This window comes from Sus scrofa, chromosome 9 (genome assembly GCF_000003025.6).
Source record: "Sus scrofa isolate TJ Tabasco breed Duroc chromosome 9, Sscrofa11.1, whole genome shotgun sequence".
NCBI lineage: Eukaryota > Metazoa > Chordata > Mammalia > Artiodactyla > Suidae > Sus > Sus scrofa.
This window is the reverse complement of record NC_010451.4, coordinates 122024570-122046308: the sequence shown is the minus strand read 5'-3', so window position 1 is coordinate 122046308 and position 21739 is coordinate 122024570. Positions and strand designations below refer to the sequence as shown.

Sequence of the window (21739 nt, the reverse complement as noted above, 5' to 3'; positions counted from 1 at the left end):
CCTGCTTTAAAGTCATGTGGCACATTCTTCTACAATTGTTACTTTACAAACAAATGAGAAATGGGAATTTCTGATGCTCTTGCCCTTTCTGAGTTATAGGAATTTTTTTTCTTATTAACATGAGATAAATGGGCTCCAGTTTTCAAGTGGAAAATTGACAGCACCTAAATTGAAGGGAAATGTCTGTGTTCGTAGAACGAAAGGGAAGTTGTACCAAAAATTTACACTTCACTCTTGCATTATTCACCACATAGAGATATAGTGATAAGAACTCCCAGGTAGCATTCTAGGAAGAAAGTTATTAATACTGCTATGAGTCAAAACAAAACCTTTAAATAATCATAGTTTCTAGTTGGTGACTAGTTAATCAGTAATTACGAGGGGACCTGTATTCAATCTGTTTGCATAGCACATAAACCATTTTTACTAAGATTAAATGTTTCTTTGGGGTGGGATCGTGGAAGCCTGATGGAGATTTGAGGGAGATAAAGATGCCCTTCAAGAGTGCTGTTGGCCTGGAGTACATCTGCCACACTGATCCCTTGGAGGGGCCCTGAGAACTCTGAGGAGCCTATACAGTTTTGAGGAAGAACAGTTTAAAAAACATTTTCAGAGTTTCTCTTCCCTTTCCCCTTAACCCTTATAGATTCAGAATGTGTTTTGTATATTAATTTGTATATTCTGTACTTTGTTCACACTTTCATTCATTATAGCATTTATGACATAATCCCACCGTGGATCGTAATTTTTAAAAAATTTATCCTTTCTGTTAAACTTTTAGTTTTTGAAGGGCAGGAATTGTACTCCATATCTGGGGACGTTCCCAGGACTTAATAGGTACCTAGTAAAAATGCACAGAGCTTGGGGAGGTATCCCCACTGCTTCCCTCAAGGAAGCTGATAGTTTAGTGACTGTTGCTTACACACAGTTAGCCTAATGGCCCTTTGCGAAAGCAGAGAGCTTCTGGGTTTTTTTTCCTGTGACATTCCCATCCTCACTCACCTCTATTCCTAAAAATGTATAGGCCACTTTCCTACTTAGATAAATTGAGAGAGTTCTTAACTTTGCCTTTTTCAAATCACTGTATTTTCTAATCATTTCGATCACTTATCTGTAAATAATAGTGATCTTTACTTTGTGTGCTGATTTTCTTAAGGCTCCCGTACCCAAGTGTTTTTCACAATGACACGTTGAATGCATTTTCTTTGGGAATGTCCAGTGACATGACTGATCACAGTAGCCCTGCAGAACAGAAAGCAGATCAGATGCGCTGCACTTGGTGTGAGAGTAGATACCTGGGTAGTTGGAGTTTTAAACTGTACTAAAAAAGTTAGCCTGTCTGCTTATCTTCTACCCAGTTCTTAAAGAAGTGACTCAGAGTTAAATCAACATTTAGAATTTTGATCATGAGAAATAATAATAAAATAATAGAACTTTATTTTCATAAAGTAGAGGTTTTAATTCAACTCAGCACACATTTATTGTGAAACTAAAATGAGATGAAACGTTGTGGATATTTGTGTTTCTCAGCTTCTTCACTTTCAAATAGTATGTTTTGGTGTTTATAGCGTCTACATGTGAGAGTATTTAATAAACCTTATTGGTTAAGTGAAATATGAACCTCTTCTCGTGGCAAAACTGGTTAGTGTTGGCCTTAATGTCATTAAGTCTTCCAAGTATTAGTCTTTTTATAACAGGATCTAAATCTTTGTATTCTGGAAGTTACTGTTAATATATGAAACGGTGAGGAAAATGAATGTGAGAGAGCCACTAAAAGCCTTTTAACTATTACAAACAGTAATTTTTTTAGTAGTACACAAAGTACAGCAGATCAGAAATCACAGCAACTAGTCATATTCTTTCTTTTTTTTTTTTTTGTCTTTTGTTCTTTTAGGGCCGCACCCGTGGCATATGGAGGTTCAGGCTAGGGGTCTAATCGGAGCTATTGCTGCCCACCTACACCAGAGCCACAGCAATGCCAGATCTGAGCTGCATCTGCCACCTACACCACAGCTCACAGCAATGCCGGATCTTTAACCTACTGAGCGAGGCCAGGGATCGAACCAGCAACCTCATGGTTCCTAGTCGGATTCGTTTCCGCCGTGCCACGTTGGGAACTCCCTAGTCATATTCTTATATTAGGGAATTCATTCTTTAACAGAATTCCAGTGTGTGACAAGCCAGATCACAATAAAAATTATTATATACTGAAATGTTGGATTATTCCAGTGAAGGACCAGATAATAGTCCCTTTTGTTTCTTAGTTGTAAGAGTGCAGCTCTAACAGTGGAAACGGGCTATTTATTGAAGTTTATGTAATCAAATTTTGCTTGTACTTTGGTGAGATGTATCTGGCGTTTTATTTTACTAAGAGAAAACAGCTTTAATTGAAGTTAATTGCAGTTTCTTGGCAGAATATGCTCAACTTAGAAATATCAATGGAGTTCCCGTCGTGGTGCAGTGGTTAAAGAATCCGACTAGGAACCATGAGGTTGCAGGTTCTATCCCTGCCCTTGCTCAGAGGGTTAACGATCTGGCGTTGCCGTGAGCTGTGGTGTAGGTTGCAGACGCGGCTTGGATCCCGCGTTGCTGTGGCTCTGGCGTAGGCCGGTGGCTACAGCTCCGATTAGACCCCTAGCCTGGGAACCTCCATATGCCATGGGAGCGGCCCAAAGAAATAGCAAAAAGACAAAAAAAAAAAAAAAAAGAAATATCAAATGGTAAACTTGGATGAAAGGAAAAGTTTTCGTCTATAGAACTGTTGTTTTTAAAAAGAACATAATGTATTTTGAAGGTCCGTTTGGATACTTTAGTATATAAACTTTACTTTCTTTCACATTTTTGAAGATTAGGAAAATCACTATCTGATGAATCCATTTACTAAGACTTGGGCTCCATTGTTGTGGCAGCTCTCCTGACTAATATGCATTGTAGGTGATAAGGCCCACTTTAGTTTTATTGTAAATGTTCCTGAGCCAAGGGCCACTGGGGTCAATTCTGAGCTTGCCCCCTGCCTGTGTTGGTTCTGACCTTTATTTCCACTCTGTCACAGAAAGTGACAATATAATGTCATAGGTACAGATATCAGCGTTAATATTCCAGAGCTCTGATGCTAATTTTTCATTCTGAAGCTAGTTAATTGTTCTTTAGTATAATGGAGGGAATATAAGGTGAGGCTAATTAACTACAAAAATTTATGGGGCCAAACTCCAGAATTCAAATGCTGGTTCCACCTCTTATTAGCTCTGTAACCTAGAACAAGTTACTTAAAATGGGAATAATTATAGTACCTTTCTCATATGGCATTTTAAGGACTAAGTATTAATACCCAGACATCCTGGAACAGTATGTGGAACAAAATAAGTTATTTTGTAACTGTCAGGTTTTTTAGTATCTTTATTAAGCAGAGAGCCCCCACAGCAGAGACCTCTGCGCTCAGGGCTGATGGAAGGAACTGAAAGCACATCTCAGTACCTAACCGTGGAATTAGGTGCAGTTTGTTTGCTTTTGCAGAACAAAATGGCAAAACAGAAAGGGAAGGCCATTGCTGCTAGGTCTGTGTTTGAAACTGTAGAAATAAGAGTAACAAATCTTGTAATTCACAGTCACTCTAGAGTTGAGATCAGTTGTGTTTCATTTAAACTGCAGGCTGGCAGGAAAAGCTCTAGTTAATAATAAGTATAGGGCTTTGCAAAGGGTCGAATGGTTCTGCACTATGTATGCAGACTCACCTGATAAGAAATCACTTGGTGACCTGTATGACTGAGGTTTTACCTAGAAGTTGGCACACGAATTGAGACTTGAGAAAGAATTAAGGCAAGATTTAAAAATACAACAAATGAAGCATGTACAGTATCCAACCCATCCTGCAGTAAAATTTGATCTTCCCTATTATATTTTGTGGTTTGATACTGTGTAATCTATCAGAATTTTATTAATCCCACTTACACAGGCAGCCATCTGGACCTTCTCTAAGCAAGACCAGACCAGTATACAACTAAAATGATTGATGGGCTCTGGAATTGATTAGTTGTTCGCTGAGACAAATGAACTGTTTTGGCAGAAAATACCAGAGGTCACTGCTGTGGTCAAACACAAAAGCCTGTAGAATTTTAAAGAGATGTTTTCATCATTGACTTAGAAAGTTAAAAATTTTAAACCGTAATGGATCTTGAAAATATTTTAGAAACATTTTTTTTCATTGCTTGTTTGTTCTCTAGTCCTGATTATAAAATGGTAGACTGTAAGTATAAACCACTAGCACAAAAGTGATAATTTTGTATTTTTGGTGAAAATATAAACTGGAATATAAGTAGCATAAAAGCCAGTCACACATAAATTGTACTCTACAATTTTCCTGAAGAAGGTGTGACTGGAGAAAAAGCTACAACATAAATGGTTTTATTGTAAGTGACTTATAAAATCAGATAGTATAAAATTCCATTCAGTTATTTATTCAGAGCCTCACATTGTTAACCTGTTTTTAACGAATGTTTTAAGACTCTGCAGCATCAAGAGTACATGTTACATATTTTGTACTTAAAAAGTTGAGTATCTGGATTTTTATCCTTTTCGCAGGCCAAGTCATTCTGGATACTACTGTCCCATTGATACCATTGTCCTCAGCACCAAAAAGATTATCTTGCTTCCCTCCATCTGTTTGGCTTGTAGTAGTGAAATCCTTCCCTATTTCACCATGTTGGCTGTGATCAGCACTGTGTTAACACTTTGGTGATAGGTGATAAATTGGATGACATGTGTCTTGTTACATTCTGGTTATTCTTTGAGGACTGCACAAGTGTGTATGGGCAAGTGGGCAGCTCCCCCTTGAGAATCTGACTGCTCAGAATGAACTTGAGTTATGGATTTATTCAGCCTGTAAAACCTCAGCTGGCATAAATAATTGAGAAAGCAAAGGTTTGTCTGTGGTGCATACCTCAGGGACTCGAGGCTCCCTTCCTCCTCTCTTCCTCCCTTTCTTATGAAAATGATCCCAGTTGCACTCCTAGATAATAACACACCAAGCAATTAAAAGCCATGGGTGGCTGGAGAGAGGAGAAAAGGTTTAGTTAATGAGCTTTTCCTCTTCCAGTGCCCATGAGAGCCTCAGGAATGACAAGGCGATTAAAGCGGAGAGATAATTATAGATTATGTGAAAATGGGTCCCTTGGGACAAGCAGGTCTTGACATAAACAGTAACTGTTGTAAGAGTCTCCTGGCTCTCATACTCACCCTTTGCCTACGTGCTTTATTTGTCTCCTGTGTGCTCAATGTCACGATGCCAGCCAAGCATATAGGCAATCCACCTGTTTGCAGATCAACAGCCCTTTCTGAAGAGGTCATTCTTCAGCCAAAACCATTTTCTCTTCCTCTCTCCTCTTCTTTCTTTTTTCTTCCCCTTCATCCTTTCCTCCACTTTGTTCTCCTTTTTTATCTTCCCCTTCTAATCTTTTCCTTCTCTCTCTTTCTTACATCCTTATTCATATGTTGTACCTGTAAAGTGCTAGGCATTTAGACTTACGTGTTACAGAATTTCGCATGTGTGTGTGCAAACATATAAAGATACATATAGCTATACTATTACTATTATAATAAAAGATGGTTATATGTATTACAGATAATATAAATTTTTCTTCTATTAAAATGCTTTACAGATATATTTAAAGATATTTTAAAAGTGTTAACAAAGGTAACAGTTTTGTGTGATAGAGTCATTTATTTTTTTTCCTGCTTTTTAGGGCTGAAGGTGTGGCATATGGAAGTTCCCAGGCTAGGAGTCAAATTGGATCTGCAGTTGCCGGCCTACACCACAGCCACAGCAATGCGGGATACAAGCTGTGTCTGTGACCTACACCTCAGCGCGTGGCAAAGCCAGATCCTTAACCCACTGAGCAAGGTCAGGGATCAAACCCTCATCCTCATGGATACTAGTTGGGCTTGTTATGCCGAGCCACAACTGGAACGTCCCATAGAGTCATTATTGAAGTTCGAGTACTGTGTTGGAAAGGCATTATTGCATTTAATTACATGGTTTTATTTTTAAATTTTTACCTAATACAAAATTTTACATATTCATTAGATAAGTACTTTTTATCATATTTTATATAAAGTATTTCATTCTTAGGTCTATATGTGTCGTATTGGTCTACTCTGTCATGTCTTAACGTATCAGAAGTTCTGTTTCTTCATGTTCATAATAACCCAAATTCATCTGCTTTTCATAATCAGTGCTCTCACACCATCTCCGTTACCATCAGTACTCTAAACAATTATCTTTTCTTGCCCGGGACACTGCAGAGATTTGCAAACTGGATTTCTCGCTTCCTTTGCTGTCTTTTCCCCAGATTTATAACTCAGATCTCATCATATCACTTTCCTGCTTAAAACCCTTTAATGAGTTCCCATAGCACTTAGGATAAAATTTTTAAATCCTTCAACATGTCTTACAGGGCTCTGCACCATCTCATCTAATGCCAGTTTTCCCCTCCCCACTGGTTGATTCTGCTCCAACCAGTTGGCCCATTTTTATTTCCTTGGAGGTCTAATTATTATTTTTTAGGTAAATTGATTGTTATATGAGTATGAAAAATGACCCCTGATTACAGCATATGCTAGAACCTTAAGATAATAATAATGTCAGCTAACATATATTAACCACTTACTGTATGCTGGTAACCATACTGCATGTGTTACAAATATATGTATATGTATTTATTCATTTATCTCTATATATTATTCCACTTAATCTTCAGAATGATCCTAGGAGATGTTGGTATTATTAATATCCTGTTTTACAGATGAGGAAACTGAGATTCAAAGAGATTAGTTTACTTCCCCAAGGTCACATAATTAGTAACTCTGCTCATAATTGCTCTACTGCTTCTGAGATGTTTAAGGAATCATTCAATAATCTCTGATTACTGAAATTGAATTTGATAGTTGTTATTATATTAATATAGTATCTTCAGTTTACATTTTTAAATTAAATTTCTTTTCCATTTAGTGTTTTTAAAAATGTACTTCACTGGTGAAATTAGAGACTGTAGTCTTTCATTTATCAATATACTGATGATGATGTTTCCCTTGGATTAATTGTTTTTATTGATTTTAGACTTACCTTAATGGTTGAGAATGTAACTCATCTCTGTAGCCAAGGGAGTCTATAGATTTTTCTGAAGTGGGCACTAGTTTTAGAGTGATTGATCAGAACTGAACTACATTTTTTCTTACGGACATTTAAAGTATCAGAAATTTTCAATCAGCTTTTTTAGAGTTAAGCAGGTTTTAACAGGTGAAAATGCATTTTTAGTAACTAGTGTTTTTATAAATTATGGCTAAGTAACTTTTCCAGTATAACAAGTTATCTTCGAGAAGTACCTGGGGCATTGATTTTTCCTTCGTCATTGCATGCTTGAAAAAAATGTGAGAAATATATGTTAAAATGTAAGTGGTTTCATTTGAAGAGAACCTTATCAATATAAATAAGATAATAAATAGGTTTTTATTTGAGGCCTTTAAGAATTTTCTGATCCTAGAATTAAATACACTGGATATATAACCCAGTTTGAAAGTAGTTATTATTTTGTGAAAGATGTCGTCATTACTACATAATAGGAAGGGGTAAACTAACTAGCTATTTCCTATAACTGCATGGAACCAAATGCTGATATAGTAACACTCTGCGTGGGAGGATTGTGATTCAGTGTATGTGAATTCTTTCACTCATTCTCTTGTCCATTTGGCACCAGGTATTCGGTACCTACTTATTACTTTATTGACTAAAACACCATTGGTTTTAAAACACCATTATTTAAACACCATTAAGGAAAAAAGTCACTAATTAATTGTAAGATCGTAAGATCCATCAGAGATGTTAAAATATGAAAAAATGTGTGATAGAATCAAGGAAATAACACCAACTTCATAAACAATTTCTAGGTGTTTATCTGGCACCTGGGATTTCAAGAATTATTCCAAGAACACAACAAACAGCATAAAAAGCACTTAAAGTGCTTTGATCTCATTACTAAGGCTTCTTGAGCATGGTTGCTACTCAAGGAGTGTTTTACCTCTTTGAGGGCTTAGGATTGAAGTGTTTCAGAAAGGAGATGCTATTCATGAAATTTTACTTAAGGATCATGGTTTAGACTCCCATTTATGGTCTTTAATAAGATTGAGACTCAAAAACAGTGTTTTAGAAGGTGATAGTAACATCTAAAATTTTAATTAGACGTTAATTAAAAGTAGAGACTTTTGGAGTTCCCGTCATGGTGCAGTGGTTAACGAATCCGACTAGGAACCATGAGGTTGTGGGTTTGATCCCTGGCCTCGCTCCGTGGGTTAAGGATCTGGCGTTGCCCTGAGCTGTGGTGTAGGTCGTAGATGTGGCCCAGATCTGGCCTTGCTGCGGCTGTGCCGTAGGCCAGCAGCTATAGCTCTGATTAGACCCCTAGTCTGGGAACCTCCATGTGCCCTAGGACCCGCCCTAGAAAAGGCAAAAAGACAAAAAAAAAAAAAAAAAAAAAAAAAGGTAGAGACTTTTAATGTGCTAAATATGACAACTATGACTATTTAATCCTTAATATAGGAGTGGACTTTACCTGTTTTCCTCCTCCCACATAAGCCTTACACCAGCTCCACTTAAAAAACCTTTGAGTAAAAGTAGGTTCCTTCAGAGAAAAAAGTACCTGTGAGTAAAATTAAGATTTGCCAGATTTTTTTTTTATATTTGTGAACTAAACATGCTTTTTTAAAAAATGCATAAGTTCCCATTGTGGCACAATAGGATTAGCAGCCTCAGCAGCCTTGCGGCGACAGGACACAGGTTCAATCCCCAACCTGGCACAGTGGGTTAAAGGATCCAGTGTTGCTGCAACTGTAGCATAGGTTACAACTGCAGCTTGGATTTGATCCCTGGCCCAGGAACTCCAACTTCTGGGTTGCCAAGGAAGGAAAAAAAATATATATATATATATATATAGATGTATTTTTTAATGTAGGCATTTCATCTCAACTTCTAATATATTGATGGTTTATATTTATATCAAAAATTATATAATGGGGGAGTTCCCATTGTGTCTCAGCAGGTTAAGGACCCTGCATTGTCTCTGTGAGGATGTGGGTTCAATCCCTGAGATGGCTCAGTGGATTAAGGATCCAGCATTGCATCAAGGTGCAGCATAGGTCACAGATGCAGCTCTGCTCTGGTGTTGCTGTGGCTGTGACATAGGCCTGGCTTCTAGCCCGGGAACTTCCATGTGCTGGAGGTGTGGCTGTTAAAAAAAAAAAAAAAAAAAAAGTTATATAATGGAGTTCCTGCTGTGGCACACTGAGTTAAGAACCTGACTGGGGTGGCTCAGATCGCTGCAGAGTTCAGTGTCTTGCCTGGCGCAGTGGGTTAAAGGATCCACATCTTTAGGTCACAGATTTGGCTCAGATCTAGTGCTGCTGTGGCTGTGGCCTAGGCTAGCAGCTATGGCTCCATTTCGACCCCTAGCCTGGGAACTTCCACATGCTGCAGGTGCAGCCCTAAAGAGAAAGAAAGAAAAACAATTATATAATGATTATAGATAGATGTATAAAGTCTCTATATGTATCTATGCAGTTGCTCTGTGAATAAAGCAGAGGTTAAATCAAGTATTATTTATAGTTAGCCCTCCATAGCCAAGATTCCTCTGCATCCATACATTCAACCAACTATAGAGTGTTTAATACTGGAGTATTTACTACTGAAAAATATCCATGTATAAGTGGACCCTCAGAGTTCAAGTCTGCATTGCTCAAGAGCCAACTCTATATAAAGGCTATATAAAAAAGAATTTTGTGTTTGGCATAAGTGATAGAATGTTGGAAATCATAGTCAAATGAGATCAATGAGATGACATCATTATTTTCTAACTTATATTTGGACAGAATAGTAATCCTTTACCTTTCAAATTGGCAACTCCTGGTCATATATCTAGTAAATCAATTAGGAACTTAAATTCCTCCCAAGAAGTAGTATTCACTAGCAGAACTGCTCAATTTTGTGAGACATGTGCAGGCGTTCATCTTGGAAAAACTGGCTAAGGAGCTTCACAGGGTGGCTTTTTGGTGAATTGGCCATAGGTCAGGGTCCAGTCTTCAATCTCAGAGATCTACATAAATGACACAGAGATGACCAGACCCTCAGAGACAAATTAACAGTAATAAAATTTATCTGAAACTGAGGTGTAAACGAAATGGCTTATTTACTTACCAGTGCGTATCTTTTTTTTTTCTTTCTTTCTTTCTTTTTTGTCTTTTTGCCTTTTCGAGGGCTGCTCCTGTGGCATATGGAGGTTCCTAGGCTAGGGGTCTAATCGGAGCTGTAGCTGCCGGCCTACACCAAAGTCACAGCAACGCAGGATCCGAGCCACATCTGTGACCTACACCACAGCTCATGGCAACACCAGATCCTTAACCCACTAAGTGAGGCCAGGGATCGAACCTGCAACCTCATGTTTCCTAGTCGGATTCTTTAACCCCTGTGCCATGACGGGAACTCCTTCAGCGTATATCTTTATAGCAATTCAAATGCTGTGTACCCTCAGTTTGAGTATTGAGGAACCTAGAAAGAAAAATTAATAGGTGACCATTTGTAAATGTTAGAGCAAGAGAAGGGGAAGAGATTTTATTATTATTTTTTTAATGGCCACACCCACAGCATATGCAAGTTCCTGGGCCAGGGAGTGAATCTGAGCCGCAGCTGCAACCTACACCACAGCTGTGGCAACACCAGATCCTTTAACCCACAGCCCCATGCCTCCACACGTCTGAGGTTCGAACCCACAAACTGGAGTGACTGGAGTTGCTACGGTCAGATTCTTAACCCACTGCACCACAGTGGGAACTCTGGGAACCGTTTTTAGATTTGCCTTAGCCGAAGTCCTAATCATGCCCCTTGCACAACCTGTCTCCCAGCAGAGAAATACTTCAGAATGCCTTTTTGCCGTCAATGAGCTGTTTCTTTTGGGCAGTGTTCAAAATTGGCTGCACTGACTTTTTCTTCCCCACTGTGGTTATTGCTAACCTTAACCTCCTACTGATGATAGTTGTCTCATTGTTTTATTTTTGGGGTTTTTTGGATGTTTTTAAGTAAGGTTAGTGTCTGAATCAAGTTTAACCAGGAAACATTCTCTTCTCCTCTCATTAGTAGCCCTTATTTAGTTTGTTGAGCTTTAAGAGGGTAATTTCACTCCCCCCCCCCACCTACTCCAAATTTTGGCAGTTAGATGACTCTTTTTTACTTAAAATGTGTTATTTACATTATATGCAGTGTCCAAAGAGGTTCTTTGTGATCTGTTATCCAGCTTATCTCTTTAACCTGATCTCCCAACATCCTGCCATAACTAGTAGCTTGCAGTTCCTCTGAATACCTCACTTATTTTGTAGATGCTTTTCCTTGTCTTTCTGTGCTTCAGAATGCTTCAGTAACTGAGCTGGATGGTCAGTTTATCCTTTAAGGAGAGGTTGTTATGTCTGTTCTTCTATAAGCCTTCTTTGATCACCCTTGGTTGAGTGGTCCATTCCTGGCTTAGGGCCTCTACTTTATAGAATATTGGATTAGAGCAGTGATATTTTAAAAACCTTTGCCGATATAGTTCCTACGAGAGATTTGGAAGATTATGTTCCCTTTTACATTTTTAAGATAGCATCTAAAATTTTTATTTAACAGTTTAAATAATTGCGAAGGATGTAATTTCTGTCATTTTATAAATAATGGAATTTTAAAATAGACTGCTCTCTTAGGTGTATCCAATGGAGTCTGAATGTTATAATGATAATCCATTTTTAAAAATATATGAACATGTTACTGTTGTGGGAAACAGGGAAAATAGTACCAGATGTCTGTATTATTTCTTACAAAACTGTATGTGACTCTTCAGTTGTCTTGAAATAGAAAGTTTAATTAAATAAAATTCTGATCTTGATTTAAAAATATGTGAGTAAGGTTGTTAGTAGTTAGAAATTAGACATCATTTCTTTTTCTTCTTTTATTCTACTTTTCTCACCCAGTTTTATTTTAAAGCAATATATTTTGGTGTAGTCTTAGCACACTATCAGTTCTCTGCAACAGAAACATATATATATATATAAGTTGGAATTGTTCAAATGTTAATTTTCTACGATATAGAAGCTTTAAGCATTAAATTTTTCTCATTTGAATTACTGTAACTATTATTTCTATACAGTTGGTCAATGTTCATTGTATATTTTGTTAAATAATTATTAAACATAAGTAAAATTTTATTGGGAATGTTTCTTACTGAGATGGATGAGGCTTTTAAAAATAATTTATTTAACAGATGAATTTTTTTTAATTAGAATGAGACAGAGTTCAGTACCAAGTCTTTTTTGTTTTGTTTATTTCACCTCTTCCATCCTCTAACCTTAGGAGGCTTCCTAACACCAATTTTTCACCAAAAGTGTCCCTTTATTTGGTACCATGGGAAATTTTATATTTTGAGGAAGTACCACCTGGGATTAATTTTTTTCCAAAACTTTCCTGGCACAGTAGACCCTGGAACAATGTGTGTTGAAACTGTGCAGGTTCACTTGTTTGTGGATTTTTTTCATGACATATGTGCTACAGCATGACACAGTCTGCAGTTGGTAGCATCTTTGGATGTGGAACCTCAGATGCAGTGGGCTGACTTCAGGTTATAGGCAGATATTCGACAGTGTAGGGGGTTGGCACCCCAACCCCCGTGTTGTTCAAGGGTCAGCTGTATGTTAGTTAAACAGTACTTTGAAGCAAAGAGTGACAGGTTTAATTAATAGTCATTTGCTAAATCTTAGTCTTTTGGTTATACTTCCTAGAAGAGCACCTTTGGAGGAAGAGAGGTGTATGCTTTTCTTTTATGAACTAGGGGAATAGGTGAGCAGGGGAAGTGTCGAAAAGGGCAGTGGTGATGAAATATTTACCTACACAAAAAGCTTTTCAGGTAGATGAGTTTAGGAAAGAATGTGTTTATTTAGAAATTAGGCTGGTATGGATTCTCTTAAAACTTTCCATACCTGCATATTCCTTTAAAGGAAGGGAACCCACAGGTATACATTCTTTGATCTGAAGAACTAGTGGCATTTGTTTATATTTCTGTTGGTATTAACTTACTCTCCTTTGTGTTTCATTCATTCACTAAATAATTTTTCCTTGTCTATTTATTGGAATACTGTTTTTATATCTGATTGCCAGTTGCTAGATAATGTATGAGTTGAAGTATTTACTGAATGTGTCTTATCAAGTAGTTGGATTTCTGAGATAGTCCCATAAATGTTTTTAATTCTGTGAGGTGGATGAAAGTAATTAAATGGAATTTAGATGGCTTGCCATGAAACCTAACTATCTGCAGTATTTTTTTGATAGAAGAATGCAATCTTGGTAGAAGGTGGTGCAGATAGCATTTTTAGGAGCAGACAAGAATCTCTTTTTCCTCTGATTGGTGAAAGACAGTCGTACTTAAACACCATCCCCTCTCTTCCACAAGTGTTTGCCCTTTTATTTCAAAAGAATTTTGGAGAAATCCAGTGGGTTTTTTTTTTTTTTTTGATTCATATGTATTTATTTTCTGTCAATTTTTGAAAATTTGGAGTCTCTTGTGCTAGGGATAATGTAGGATATTCTTGAGTGTGACATCCTGAAAATAATTCATACTCACCTATAGAAAATGGAAATAATTTTATCACTCACATTCAGCAGAGGGAGGGAGAAAAATAACTGGGTAAAAAATCATGAGAGAAGGCAATCTAAAGTGAGAAGATGTAGGAGGGCAATAACATTTATTAAGGTTCTACTTTATTTGGTAATAGTTGATTTTGTTTGCACACATTTCATTGAATTGTGGATTATTAGAGAAAAAATTATCTGTGGAAGACTGTATTAACTGGAAAATGTAGAGGGAAAATTTTTGATTTGAATATTGTGCGTGATCTTGGCAAGACAGGAGATAGACAAAGGTGTTGCTCCGAATGTTTCCCAATTTTGGCCGCTAGGTGGTGACATTGTATAAAGACAGCTTGGTTGCTGGAAAGTAAGATTACAAACTTGAAGTGGGGTAGATAATTATATTTAACAACTAAGCCCAAGAGTATCAACTTCATTTTTTTTTTTTAGTACCCTTCTAGGCTCTTCTTCTTCTTCATTATTTATTTTTGATTTCTTTTTGGCCTCCCTGCAGCATATGGAGTTCACAGGCCAGGGATCAGAGCCGAGCTGCAGCTGTGACCTTAGTCACAGCTCTCTGGCAATGCCAGATCCTGAACCCACTGTGCCAGGCCGGGGATTGAACCTGTGTCCCAACACTCCCAAGATGTCACTGATGTTGTTGTGCCACAGTGGTAACTCCTACTTTTTTTTTACCCAGTTATCTTTCTTCCTCCCTCTGCTGAATGTGAGTTAGTCACTCAGCTTTGCAGCACATTTATGATGATTTTTATTAGTTTTCCACTTGATATTAATTTACAGTGTGTCTTCCACCCTCTGAAGTATTTTAGAAGTAACTGTATGTGCCTAGCATACTTAGCGATGATAAACTACAGTTGGTAAGAAGGTATTCGGGTGAAAAAATGTCCCTGGAGTTCCCATTGTGGCTCAGGGGCAATGAAACCAAATAGTATCCATGAGGATGGGAGTTCGATCCCTGGCCCAGCTGAGTAGGGTAAGGATCTGGTGTTGCTGTGAGCTGTGGTGTAGGTCGCAGACACAGCTTGGAGCTGGTGTGGCTGTGGCTGTGGCTGTGGTGTAGGCCAGCAGCTACAGTGTGGGAACTTCCATAAGCCACAGGTGTGGCCTTAAAAAGGCAAGGAACATGGCACAAAAATATTTTTTTAAATGCCCCAACCTCCAAAAAATGTGCATACCAAAGCAAAATAATTGATGTAAATGATACATATAAGAAACATACTGAAAATATAGTATGCGATATAGCATTTTAAATGTTTTTACTACATTTACTCTTTTACTGCTTATGGCATGGATGTACAGGCACATTTGGGATTAAGGAAGGTCCTCTCATCTTTGAATAACCCTTAAATATTTCTGGGTGTGGGTAACCTACATCGCAAGGTGCTTCCATACTTTGCTCTCTGTGCCCCACCATCAACTCCCCCTTATTTTCAAATTCACAACAGTCGGTGAGTAGTGTATTTTTTACTATGACTTAAAATGACACAGTACTTCCTCTCACAATCAAAGTTGCTGTATTGAAGGAAAATAGGTCCCTCTTATTCCCAAGTCTAAATGCTAAATGCACTTTTTCATAGAAAGTGGGGTTTTTAAAAATGATATTTAAGTATAGCTAAAATAGTATTACATGCAGCCAAAATCAGACTTCTCCTTTCTGGGGTTTTGGCCTCAGACTTCTCTGTTTTCTTTCGGAGTAAGTGATTTGGAAAAGCATTTTCTCCGTTGCAAATAAACATTTTTAAGAGACCATGTATTTTTTTAAGACTTTTTTTTTAACTTTTTCCTGGAAACCTACCTCATTTTCTCCAGCTTGAAGCAGGCTGTTTCTTCTCTGTATTCTGATGGGCCTTTTCAAAGATCCAATTCTACCTTATGTTAATGGTATATAAATTTTTATCATCTCAGCCTTACTGTACATGTATTGAATGCAAAGTTTCTTGCTTATCCCTGTTATCTGTTATCAACAGAATCTTGTCCAGTGTCTTGCATGTAGTGGGTGCTCAATTAAATACATCAGATGCATAAGGAAAGCTTAGATGGTTAATGCCAGAGTAGTGTGTTTTAAGTTATTTACCTCTGACAAGAAATAACTTTTTTTTTTTTTTTTTTTACCATTTCTTGGGCTGCTCCCAGGGCATATGGAAGTTCCCAGGCTAAGGGTCCCATCAGAGCTGTAGCCACTGGCCTACACCACAGCCACAGCAACACGGGATCTGAGCCGCATCTGCAACCTACTCCACAGCTCATGGCAACGCCGGATCCTTAGCCCACTGAGCAAGGCCAGGGATCGAACCCGCAACCTCATGGTACCTACTCAGATTTGTTAACCACTGAGCCACGACAGGAATTCCAGAAAATAACTTTTTATAGGATATAAAGTATTGGCTTTTAAGTTAGAAGGACTCCTATGGCCAAATGCTTTCATTTCTAATGAGTGGAAGCTATGGCCTTACAGGTTATAAAACATACTGGTTATAATTTTTGGAACTCAAATTGCATTATTTTATGCTTGTTTAGAAAAATGTGTCTACATGTAGAACATTTTCATTGTTAATATTGCAAATTTTAAAAACTGATCCTAATGAGAACCTCATTTTTTTTTTTTTTTGTCTTTTTTGTCTTTTTGCCTTTTCTAGAGCTACTCCTGTGGCATATGGAGGTTCCCAGGCGAGGGGTCTAATTGGAGCTGTAGCCACCGGCCTACGCCAGAGCCACAGCAACGCGGGATCTGAGCCAGGTCTGCAGTCTACACTACAGTTTACGGCAACGCCAGATCCTTAACCCACTGAGCAAGGCCACGGATCGAACCCTCAACCTCATGGTTCCTAGTCGGATTCGTTAACTACTGAGCCACGACGGGAACTCCCCCTTGAGAACCTCATTGATGCTTCCTCTCAATCTTCCTCCCCAACGCACTGAGAAAAATGCATTATACATTTGCACAGATAATTCTGAAACCTATTTTAAAGAATTCATCGACCTCATCTTTTCCTTTAGATTCTGGAATAGGTTACAGCTTCCTAGTTGAGATGTAGTTTGATATGATAGAAAAATGGACTATATACAAAAATCACTTGATCTGAGTGAGTTCTAGCTCTTGTTCTACCTTGAATAAATGTGATGCCATTTGAAAGGTCATCTAACCTCTCCTTACCTATTTCTTTAATCTGTGAAGTGAATCTGTTGGAATAAGAGTAAGTGAATTAATACATTGATATACTTAGAGTAGGTGTGGGGTACATAGTATGCCTCCTAGTTTTTGTTCCCGGTCTGTTTTTATTATCTCATGAAGGATTTCTGAATTTTGTGATGCTCTCATTATCTTTTCCTTAAGAAAATTACTTTGGGGTGTGTGTGAATGTATATATTTTTCTTTTTTTTAAATTTGGATAGCAATCAGCTTATTTTGTTATTCTGTTAGAGAGGTGGCAAGCTGTCTTCTGATCTTTTGCTACCTCTGTTCAGGCAATAGTAAATAACCTCACTGCAGTGCTACAGTTGAAAATTCTGAGTCAGGGAACATATGTGTCTATCAGTGTGTAAAAAACTGGGGAGAGGAGATCCTGTCATGGTGCAGCGGAAACGAATCCGACTAGGAACCGTGAGGTTGTGGGTTCGATCCCTGGCCTTGCTCAGTGGGTTAAGGATCCGGCATTGCCGTGAGCTGCGGTGTAGGTTGCAGACGCAGCTCGGATCTGATGTTGCTGTGGTTGTGGCATAGGCTGGCAGCTGTAGCTCTAATTCAACCCCTAGCCTGGGAACCTCCATATGCCATGGGTGTGGCCCTAAAAAGCAAAAAAACAACTGTGGAGAAAAAGAGCACTGAGAAAATCTACTCAAGATTTATATTCGTGTTCTAGTGTAACTTATTACTGCAAATGAAGCTTTTCTCTGTAATTATAGCTGCTAAGATCTTTAGTCTTTTCAGAGATTGGATGTATCATGTCTTACTGAAGATCCATTATTGTTCATGTGAAATTCTTTCTAAGAACAGATTCCACTAATGTTTGTCTGCAGCAAACAGATTTTATTAAAAATATGTGATTTTTATGTATTACCTAGTAAGACAAACACTTTGTTTTTTACTCTAATTAGGGAAGAAGACAAAAACATATTTGATTACTGCAGGGAAAACAACATTGACCATATAACCAAAGTCATCAAATCGAAAAATGTGGATGTGAATATGAAAGATGAAGAGGTATGAAAAACATGCCCTGTTAATTATTTTCTTACACTTTGTTGTTCTGCCCAGTGCTTTTTTTCTACATGGCAGGCCTGTGAACTGCAACGCAAACTGTAGTATGGTTAAAAGTATATTAGACTGTCTAAATGAGATGGTGTCACCCAGTTAAGATACTTTCTGGGTCTATATTGGTCATACTTCTGTCCATTGTAGAAGTTGCTAGTTGAAACTTGCAGCAAGAAAATAACTTATATTTGTTCATGTTAAAGGGAGAAATTATTAACATAATATGTGAAATCTATTGGAAGTATAAAAATATTTATAAGTAGCTTTAGTGCTCTCTGACAGTACACCTCGAACAGATATATTGTCCTTTATGCGGTAACTGTATTTCTAGAAAACTATGACAAAATTTTGGTAAATCCAGTCATTAAGTGCAGGCCCCCTATTTAATGGGACCCTATACTAAATTATTTTGTAAAATATATTACTTCTTACATTATTTATTTTGTGAATAAAACTGTTCACATTGCGCTTAAACTGTCCCTGAATTATAGTTGTTAAAAAAAGGTGTAAAATTTACTAATCATTTTTCCCATTCTTGAATAGTGCAGTGAGGATGACTGAAATGACCACAAGGTAGCCATTGTTAGGACGAGGACATACAGTGATCATTGCTAATGTCTGGAGTAGATAAATAATAGTAATAATAGCTAATGTATTAATTATGTTACTTATATGTTACATTAATGTATTAGTTATGTTAATAACATATTAGTAGAAGATAATAACTAACCTATTAACTGAGAGCGCTCTACACAGGTTGGCTCCTAATGTTATCTTATTTTTAGGAAAATCTTTCTTGTAATATATTATCAGTGACAACTGGTACTGAAAATGTAAGACTATAATTCTGCAGTAAAGGGGGACCAGTGATACTGTATGTTCTCCCATAAATAATGAAACAGAGCCAAGAACCATGTAAGAGAAAAGTGGAAGCCAGATTGTAAAACAGTATCACCAGGTCTTCTGATTCTAACTCGGGGTTTTTTGTTTTTTGTTTTTTGTTTTTTTTTTTGCCTTTTAGGATCAGAATGCATTGTATTTTAATCAGGCATGATTGCTTCCCTTAATCTTATTGTGATTTTATATTTTTGTGCTCAAGAGTTAAGATTTTTATAAAATGAATTCATGTAGGTAGTTCAAAGCAAATCAAATAGTAATACTATATGTTTTATAACAAAAAAGTCTTCCCTCTCCTGCATCCTTCTCACATTTGAGTCTAGCTCTCTTGAGGCAAAAACTTTGACTTCTTTTACTTGTTTCTTTTGCAGTTTACTTACATAATTCTAAATAACACATTTGCGGAGTTCCCGTCATGGCTCAGTGGTTAACGAATCCGACTAGGAACCATGAGGTTGCGGGTTCAATCCTTGGCCTTGCTCAGTGGGTTAAGGATCCAGCGTTGCTGTGAGCTGTGGTGTAGGTCGCAGACGCGGCTCGGATCCCGTGTTGCTGTGGCTCTGGCGTAGGCCAGTGGCTACAGCTCCAATTCGACCCTTAGCCTGGGAACCTCCATATGCCGCAGGAAGCAGCCCTAGAAAAGGCAAAAAGACAAAAAAAAAATAAAAATAAAAATAATACTGCATTTGCATCTCTTGATTTTCCAACTCTAAACATTATTGACTTTCTTCTCTTTTATATTAGGATTTAGCTGTTTTACTTAACTTCCCCCTTCCTCATCTCCTTAACAGTCATGTCACAGCTTTTAGTTTCAGCTTTCTGATTGAATCTCTATTGTATCAATGTTTTTATTATTATTACATATTTATATTATAATATAATTAATAATGTAACTTTCAATTATAATATTATAACGTAATTATTGTTATGACCATATAAATAGTGTGTATTGACTGTGTATTAGCTTTTGCTGTAGCAAAAAAACACTTTTCAGTGGGTAACAACATTTATTTCTTGCTCATATTTCAAAAGGGTTAGAATCAGTTGAGACTCTGCTGGATTTTACTAGCCTTGTTTGAGCTCAGTTCATCCTGATTTCATGTCTTCTCCTTCTTTGATCCAATCTCAAAGAATAGGCCCTATGTGGGGCAGATGGTAAAGGCAGACAGAACCAAACCCTGCAAATACATTTAAAGCTTTCCTAGGATTTGGCGTGTGTCACATCTACTCACATTCCTTTGTGTAAAACAAGTCACAAAGCCAAGCTCCAGGTCAGTGTAGTAGGAAGTCTGCTCTGATTACAAGGAAGCAAGGCCAGGGTAGAAAGTGAATAAATAATAATGTAATTATGAAGAATATAGTCTCGACATATCATTGGTGCAATAGCTTGTTTTTCTTTTTTTTTTTTTTTTTTTTTTTTTTTTTTTTTTTTGTCTTTTTTTGCCTTTACTTGAGCCACTCCTGAGGCATATGGAGGTTCCCAGGCTAGGGGTCTAATCCGAGCTGTAGCTACCGGCCTATGCCACAGCCACAGCAACGCGGGATCTGAGCTGCATCTGCGACCTACACCACAGCTCACAGCAACGCCGGATCCTTGACCCACTGAGCAAGGCCAGGGATCGAACCCACAACCTCATGGTTCCTAGTTGGATTCTTTAACCACTGCGCCACGACGGGAACACCAATAGCTTATTTTTCTTAAGGTTAATAATGGCCTCTTTTTTTTTAATTTTTTTTATTTTTTTATTTTCCCACTGTACAGCAAGGGGGTCAGGTTATCCTTACATGTATACATTACAATTACATTTTTTCCCCACCCTTTGTTCTGTTGCAACATGAGTATCTAGACATAGTTCTCAATGCTATTCAGCAGGATCTCCTTGTAAATCTATTCTAAGTTGTGTCTGATAAGCCCCAGCTCCCGATCCCTCCCACTCCCTCCCCCTCCCATCAGGCAGCCACAAGTCTCTTCTCCAAGTCCATGATTTTCTTTTCTGAGGAGATGTTCATTTGTGCTGGATATTAGATTCCAGTTATAAGTGATATCATATGGTATTTGTCTTTTTTTGTTTTTATCTTTTCTTCATCTACTGTGGTCCGATTGTTAATTCTTTGCTCAAATTGCCCAGTAGACGTCTCAGTGTAGTCAAGTACATCAAGTTATCAATCCCATTAATTTAAAAAAAATTTTTTTAGCAATATCTCTTCTGGAACCCTCTTTCTTCATCTCTGGTCTGGACTGGTTGCTCTCTAGGCTTCTCACATAGCTGTCATTCTGGAGTTACACTTTACCACTGCCATAGGAATTCTCTTCTCCTTTCTCCTGGATTATTCTGCATTTTGGATCCCAGGTGTTCATCTTTAAATGTTTATTTCTCTATTTTGATGGCTTTCTCTTTTATTTATTTCCTGGTATGGTGGAGCATTTCCACCAGTAGCTTCCTGAGAAAGCTAAATGTTTTGAGATCTTCCTGGTTAAAAATATTTCTGTCAGAGCTCTTGGTATATTCTACATGTTCAGCTAAAGATTTGATGAATTATGAATTAATGATTGATTGAATGAATGAATAAGCAGAAGCAATATAGTGTAATGGTGATGAGCTGGACTACCTGGGTTCAAGTGCTAGTACTCTCACTTCCCAGCGACATGACTTAAGATTGTCATAATTATTATTATTATTATCACTATTTGCTTTTTAGGGCCGCACCCGTGACATATATTATTTTGTGTCTCAGTTTCCTGATGTGTAAAATGGGAATAATAATAGTGCCTGTGTCAGAATTGTTTTGAATTTTAAATGAGTTAACATATATATATAAAGCACCTAAACAGTGTCTGACACACATATACCAAGTACCCAATAAATGTTAGTAGCTGTCTTAAT

At 37.5% G+C, this 21739-nt stretch overlaps 1 protein-coding gene across 7 annotated transcripts in view; it reads left to right on the top strand.

Moving 5' to 3' along the window:
* The window catches only part of ACBD6 (acyl-CoA binding domain containing 6), a 202982-nt gene that overhangs the window by 69723 nt on the left and 111520 nt on the right, over positions 1-21739 (top strand). For all 7 annotated transcript variants that reach the window (XM_003130348.5, XM_013989658.2, XM_003357562.4 and 4 more), the window contains exon 5: positions 17801-17906. In XM_003130348.5, the coding sequence (XP_003130396.2) occupies positions 17801-17906 (106 nt within the window). The remainder of the gene's footprint in view (positions 1-17800; positions 17907-21739) is intronic.